Source organism: Gavialis gangeticus, unplaced genomic scaffold, assembly GCF_001723915.1.
Source record: "Gavialis gangeticus isolate Ggan-Ray unplaced genomic scaffold, GavGan_comp1, whole genome shotgun sequence".
Taxonomy (NCBI): Eukaryota; Metazoa; Chordata; order Crocodylia; family Gavialidae; genus Gavialis; species Gavialis gangeticus.
In genome coordinates, this window is record NW_017728998.1 from 49,376,944 (window position 1) to 49,384,205 (window position 7,262).

At 42.5% G+C, this 7,262-nt stretch overlaps 1 protein-coding gene across 1 annotated transcript in view; it reads left to right on the forward strand.

Annotated features, from left to right (window-relative positions):
• SLC7A6 (solute carrier family 7 member 6) overlaps window positions 1–7,262 on the forward strand; it is a 46,189-nt gene that overhangs the window by 9,674 nt on the left and 29,253 nt on the right. The window contains 2 exon segments of the mRNA XM_019505916.1: window positions 1,975–2,100; window positions 2,709–2,853. Of these exon segments, the coding sequence (XP_019361461.1) occupies window positions 1,975–2,100; window positions 2,709–2,853 (271 nt within the window).

The window sequence follows — 7,262 nt, forward strand, 5'->3', positions numbered from 1 at the left end:
GCCCCCAGCACCTGCTGCTGCTGGCCACAGGGCCCAGGTTTCTTGCAGCAGGCACTGGGCAGACTCTGAGCAGCCCAGGCTTCATGGCAGGCAGCAGCTGCCCAGAGCCCAGGCTGGATGTGACAGGTAGCCAGGAGGCTGCAACCAGTGTCCTGGGGTCTGGAGTCCTGACCTGGCTCTTTGGCCAGCAGCAGCTGCATGTGTGCCTTGGGGTGTACAGCAGGGAAGGGGCCTAGGGCAGTGCAACCCTGGCTCCTTTCCTGCCTTGAGCCCCAAGGTGTGTGTGCAGCCACTGCTGCCATGGCGCTGGGCTGGGACTCTGGACCCTAGTGCAGCTGTTTGTAGCCTGGCTGCTGCCTACTGCAAGCCATCCAGACTTGGTGGGTGGCAAGGGCCTGTCCAGAGCCCAGATTGCCTACAGCAGACAGCTGCAAGATTTGTTGCTGGTAGCAGCTGCATGTGTGCCTTGGGGAGCACAGCAGGGAAGAGGCCAGGGCTATGCTACCACAAGCATCAGGCCCTCATGGCTCCCTTGCTGTCCATCTCTAGCACGCCAACATCTTCCAAGTCCAGGTTGCCAGGTTTTTTTGGCACCTGACCCAAAAAACATTGCCAATCCCTGAGCTAAAGCGTGCATGCAGCACTCTTCTTGTTGGACATCTCTTGCACCCTGGTTTAAATTATTTCCCTTGTACTTTTTATTATATTTTCTTTTGGGCTTGTCATTTCACCACTTTGAAGAAGTCACTTTGATCCATGTACTTAAAATACATGGTAGTCTAAGGCTGTATATAAGCTTAAAAAAATGTGGTTGAAGTTAACTGCCCATACCTCACTTGCTAGTGCAGATATGTGCATCTGAGAGAGGTGTCTAAAATTCAGGGTTGAATTTGATTACTTATTTATAACCCTAAATCAATGCAAAAGTTAGAATTAAAGAAAAGTATAAAGATTGAGCTTTGAATATGGCACGTACAATGGAAGCCTTTCTGATACTCAGAAATAAAAAGAAAAAACTGAAGAATGCAAAGGGGAAATAATGTGAGTATATAGCAGCAGCAAAAAGAGGAGATCACTGGAGACATTTTATCACACAATTGTAAAGACAGACACTACCAGTTGGAATATTCATGAAACTTAGAAATCTGCCTTTCTTTTTGTTGTGGAAAAGTACCTTCAAAATAACAATTCTGAATGTTTTCAGCTCATCTTGGCAAACAATGCTGATATTGACCGTTTTGGAAACTTGATTTTTCAGATATTTCATTATAACTTAAGATGTTCTAAGTATGTGCTTTTAGCTTTGAATGTCTCACTTAAATTTGAGTAGTTGGTGAATTTCTAATGCTGAAGGAAAACAGAGAGGTAATTTAAGGGCTTGTGCATCTGGGAAGTTAGTGTACAGTAAGTTAGGTTGTAAATTTACAGTGCATTGGCTATTCCACCCACAAGCTTACTGTGACTGAGTTTTCCATGTAGACTAGCCATAAGTGGGAATACTAATTGTCTATAGTTAAAGGGGCTAAGTTCATTCAAGAAGAAAAAATGAAATTCACATAGGACTGTAAATTTTGAGTTCCCCAGCACAGCTTCTGATTTCTGTTTTCATCCTAATGACATCGGTTTTAATAAATATTTTTTCTATCAGATATATGTTGCCTTATCTGTGGAGTTTACGTTATTAATTGCTCTTGAAAGCAATATTAATTGCTCTTAATTTCACAGTTTAATGAAGGTGCAGAAAAGTGTGACACATGAAGGTTCTTTACTTCACTTAAAAGGGGAGGAAAAACCTTTAGAGTGTCACTTCCCTATTCTTGCTTTTGTCATAAATTAAGGAACTGACATGACAGTTTTGCAAGTATTGCAGATACTTGCAAGGTAGGTTCAACTTTAAAATGATATGGATAAAAACTTAAAACATGTTTAACAGAAGATTGCTCATAGCTTACTTCTCCCTTTTTTGTCTCGTAGGTCTTCTAACATTTATAAATTGTGCCTATGTTAAATGGGGAACAAGGGTGCAGGATGTATTCACCTATGCCAAAGTCATTGCCCTTATTGTCATCATCATAACAGGAATTGTTAAACTATGCCAGGGTAAGCTTGCAAAATTAAAATCAAGGTTGGTAATATTAATCAATAAGACTGGGGAATAATTAGTTGGGTTTCCTTTGCATTTTTTCTGAACTATACCCCATCAAATAAATGAGAGCTTCATAAATTTGAAGTAGAGATTTATTCAATTGGATAATCAGTTGTCCTTAAGATTCTGTAAACATTTTTAAAGGACTGTCTTCCAAGAAATAAAATCTTAGTTTTGATACACAGGTTAAGTGGTTCAAAATTCAGGGTACACAGTATGACTGTACTGTTTTACTTGTATACATTTGCTGGAAGTTCTGGAAGGGTACTGTCAAGGGTGTTAGAACTTACAGTTTTGTTTTGGAATAAAAGTATGTATTTCACTGTACCTGATTTCTGTTTGTGCTGTTGTGAGCAGACTAAGTTTTTAACTGTAGAAGAATATCACTTCTGCTTCCACATGGTAACAGTTGTCTATAAGAATAGAAAGGTGGTTCAACAGTCTCTAGAGATACTGAGACTCTGTTTTTTGGTTCAGTTGGCAACTTTGTACATCATCCTAAAACACTCTTTATTAGCTGTGTCTTACCGTAATGTATGCATTTTCTTCAATCCATACACAGGACGTTCAGAACACTTTCAAAAAGCATTTGAAGGATCTTCTTGGGACCTCGGAGACATTTCTCTTGCCCTATACTCTGCCCTGTTCTCTTATTCGGGTTGGGATACACTTAATTTTGTAACGGAAGAAATCAAAAACTCAGAAAGGTAACTAAGTTAAACTTGTAACAGTTTTTCAGTCATTCACTCAGTGGCTGTCTTTCAGTGAAGGTTTTTTGAATTGACTAGAAATTTGATTGTATATGGTAAAGCTACTCTGTGTTGACATAACTCTAGCACTATATGGAAACTACAGTCAGGGATTATAAAGCTAAAAGGTCGTGAAAGTTAAAACATTTTAAAAATGAGAATGTTCTAATGGCTGCTGAATACTGTGTACAATATTTTACTTGGCATTCAGGGCAGATTCTTGTATATCGTGTATAGTACTGTTCCCGGTATGAGGCAGAGGGTGAGATGATCTTTATATCTGCAATTTCTCCAATTATTTCAATCTTTCAATATAATCCATGCCCAAATACGCAAATGTGTCACTGACAAAATTCCTTTAGTTCACAGGTTTGAACTTATTAATAAAAAACATTCAATTTAAAAATTGCATCTCTCTTCTGAAGGTTTTTATTACTATTAACAGCCAAGATTGCTATAACTGAAAAGGTAAGAAAGAGGTTTCTTTTTCTCCCCAGTTGACCTGCTTTATGCATTGTAAATTAGTTTGCTCTGTTGCTTGTGACCTTTTTTCACAGAATGAGGACAACTGAAGTGGTTTTAAAGTGACATTAGACAAAAGAATTGGGTGAGGAAGTAATTGTTATAACTTAAGATAATTTATAGCTTTAAACAGACTAGATTTCAGATTGAGAGTCTTTATAAACTGCCAGTGGGTGTCATACTCCTACTTAGAAGAGACACGGTACTCTGTGCTTTCCTTAGTTATCAGACGCTTTTAATTTTTTTTTCTGCTATTGGTCTCTTATAACTGCTATAACAGTCTTTTCACCGTCTTTGAAGATGATCTATTCTCTGATGTTAGTTATGTAACTTTTATACTGGATCTATTTAAAGTGAGTTGTCTGCTGGGCATATTTAAACCAATGGAAGCACTTTGTACATCTGTGTTCCTATATAAACTCACGTTTCTAACACATGAGACTTTATTCCTAACTTTTAAAGTCTCCTTCAATTTCTAGTCACTCACATCACAAAAACATTTATAAGAAATCATATGTGTTTATGACTCTTGAAAATTCTACCAAAGATGATGACATTTTTCCATAATTATTTTACCATTTTACTCATCCAGTCAGTTAAAACTCCACAAAGTAAATTTGAAAAGATCCCTTGGCTTTATTTTGAGGGGAGACTACAGGCCTTAAACTGCCATACCAACTCCCTTTTTTATGACATGATATTTCTGAATTAATTTCTAAGTAGAGATGCACCTGTAGAGATTTTTTGGGCTGATACCGATGTCTGATTTTTAACGAGCCATATGGGCTGATACCAGTCCAATTGCCGATAAGCAGCCAAGCAGTTTGGAGAGCAGCATCTGGCTGGTAAGTCTGTTGTGGGGGGGGGCAGATGGAGGCCCCCTTGGTGAGGGAGAGAGTGGGGCTGGGGCAGGTGCTGCACAGCCAGGGCAGAGTGTGGGATGGAGCCACGAGCAGCTTGTTCAGGCTGGCTGGGGGAGGAGGGGCTCCTGCTGCTACACATACCCTGGGAGGGTGTGGGGGCCATGTGCCCCTGGATCTGCACATGGGGTGAGGGCAGGCTGCTGCTGTGGGCTGGGGCTAGGGCAGTGCTGAGCTCTTCCTGGTGCTGGGCTGGGCTGGGCTGCATTCAGGGTGGTGGGTGGGGTGCTGCGGTGGGGGGAGGAGAGCTGCAGCCATTCCATAATTCCTCATAGCTCCCCCGTCCCAGTTCTGCTGCCGCCTGCCCCGAGTGCAACCCCGGCCCAACCCCTCCACTGGGAAGAGCTTGGCACCTCTCCAGCCTGCAGCGGCATCCCACCCTTGCCCTGCATGCAGATCCAGGGGCACATGCCCGCCATGCTCTCCCAGGGTGCGTGCAGTGGCAGGAGCCTCAATCTGTTCCATCCCACCCCAATGCCCCTTCCCTCACAACAGACTTACCAGCTGGACCCAGCTGCTCTCTGTGCTGCCGGCTGTGCTTTTGGCTGCCTGTGTGCTGCACTGTGGCTGTGTGCAACAACAACATTATCAACAACATTATCAGCCAAAAAAAAGCCAATTGCCTTATATTGGTGCCGATTTGATATGGGACCAATGTATCAGTGCACCTTTGCTTCTAAGTGCTTGACTGCACTTCTTTGTGCTAAGGTCTGCAGATTTATTACAACAGGTGCTTCAGCCTGCCTGCAAGTTGGGCATGGTCCAGAACCATCAGTCAGTGACAGTAGGGGAAAAAATGTCCCCACTTCCTTGAAGTTATCCAGGTGTTCTTCTGGATCTCCAGAAGCATGCAGGTTAGCTCATACCATCTGTCTGGGGAGTTTTTTAGATTAGATTTCTAAATCCTATTTCAAATGTTTGGACTAAGAGTTTGTTTGAATTTGCACATCTAAGTACATCTATGTATAACAGCTGCATTTGATTTGGAAGGGCAGGGGAAGTTCCCTCAGCTCTTCTTTTTTTTTCTGAGGTATTTGCAGTGTCCTTACAGACTTCAGGGCAACAGATGGGTAATTAAAAACCTAGGACCGATCTTTCTTCTACTGTCATTTAGGAAGTATCTTACTGTAGAACTCTGGCTGTGTTGTCGGAATGCATTTTCTGCACAGCTCAGTATGCGTGGGGTTGCTTTGTCCCTCCGCTTCCCTGCGCAGGAAAGGAGCCAACAAAATTGGATAGGCTAGCTGTTCTAAGATGCAACCCAGGTAGGTGGAATTGCTGCAAGTCCTTTTAGAAAGCAGGCAAGATTTTAGAAGACTTCGAAAGAAAGTGATACTAAGAGAACAGCATACCAAATGGAAGGTCAAGTTTTAGTCTCTAGCAGCTATGCCCATACCAGTTGTGCCTAGTCATTTCCTCCTCTTCCCCAGAAAAAAAAAAAACAATGTGGGAGGATTGGGGGCAGACAACACCAGCCTTTTTGGGGACAGGGAGATCTGCAACAACTTGAAATATTTAAAGGCAATCTCTGAGCTCAGTTCCCCTCCCCTCAATGAAACAGGATTATTGGGAAAAAACTTTTAAAGTGGAGACAAACTGGTGCCATTCCCCTGCCTTCCTTTGCAGAGTGCAGCATGGAGGGTAATCCTCAGCATCTGGTTTCCCTTCTCAGCTTCGGAGTGCAGTAGAGTAGATCAATATAGAAAACATAGGCTATTGACATTGTTGATTCCAGTAGGAGTATGTACACCCTCCTAAGGCAAGGAAGACCAGCAATCTGAGGCAGAATTAGAAAATCAAATAGTAAAATACAGTTTGGGGAGAGCAGGGTGGTAGGGGGGAATACTACAAAATTATCTAACTAGAAAACACAACCATCAAGGAAGAGTTGTGTGGAAAACTTAAAACTACAACTTACTGAGACAAGTCATAACACTATATTCCTCCTTATGGTCACTGGGAAACTGAAATAGAAGATTATGAAATTTCTGTCCCACCTAAAAGATTGGGAAGACATCAAGTTTTCATCCCCACCTCCTGCTGTAATTTATTATGACTAAATTATTAAGCTGTCATTTGCAGCTTTGGCTGTGGGCCATTACAGTTGCATCCTGATCATTTGTAGCTGGGTGATTCTCAATTAACTTTGTTTGCTGTGGACAGCTAGATTAAGGGGGAGTTGCTCAGCTGTTTGCTGAAGGTTTACTTCAGAAGTTTCATTGAATCTCATTATTAGTCTTGCACAGCTGCTTGGAGAAAACCACAGCAAACAGCGAGAGCACCTCAGCTTGTGTGTCCCTAGCTAATGGCAAACTTATCTTCTCAGGAGAGTTAGGAACCTAAATGCAAAGTATCCAGGATCTACTGGACTTGCCCTTTTTGCAGGTGGCCATGCCTTGCCACTGCCTCCATTCCTCCCTTAGCATATGACTCTGGAATGATGAGAGGGAAAGCAGCCCAGATGTGTAGGAAGGAGGAAGGGGGGAGGCAGAATGAATTTAAATGTTTTCTCATGCAGCTACGTAGGGCTTTGGTCTGTGGGCTCAGAGACACAGACAAATAACTTCCTGGTGACTTAGTGATATCATGGTAAACTCTAGGAAGGCTGAAGCTACTCGGAGTAATCAGAAAATTTGTATTACAGTCTTCCTCCTACTTGACACTATGGAAAGGAGTATGGTGCAGATGGCAAATGTAAGCACTCAGTAAAGCACAATAGGAGTACGTACTGCTTTGTAAATGGTACCTAGGGGCATGTGTAGATGAAACGGAGGCCCTAAATTGAAGTGGTGGGTTTTAAAAACCACCGCTTCAATTTAGGGCTGATTAAACCCCCATGTCATGCACACACCTTAGCTGCTTCTCCGGCGGGGAGGGGAGGGTGAGCTACTGGTGGGCGGAGTGGTCCCTGGGCTGCAGGGGTGG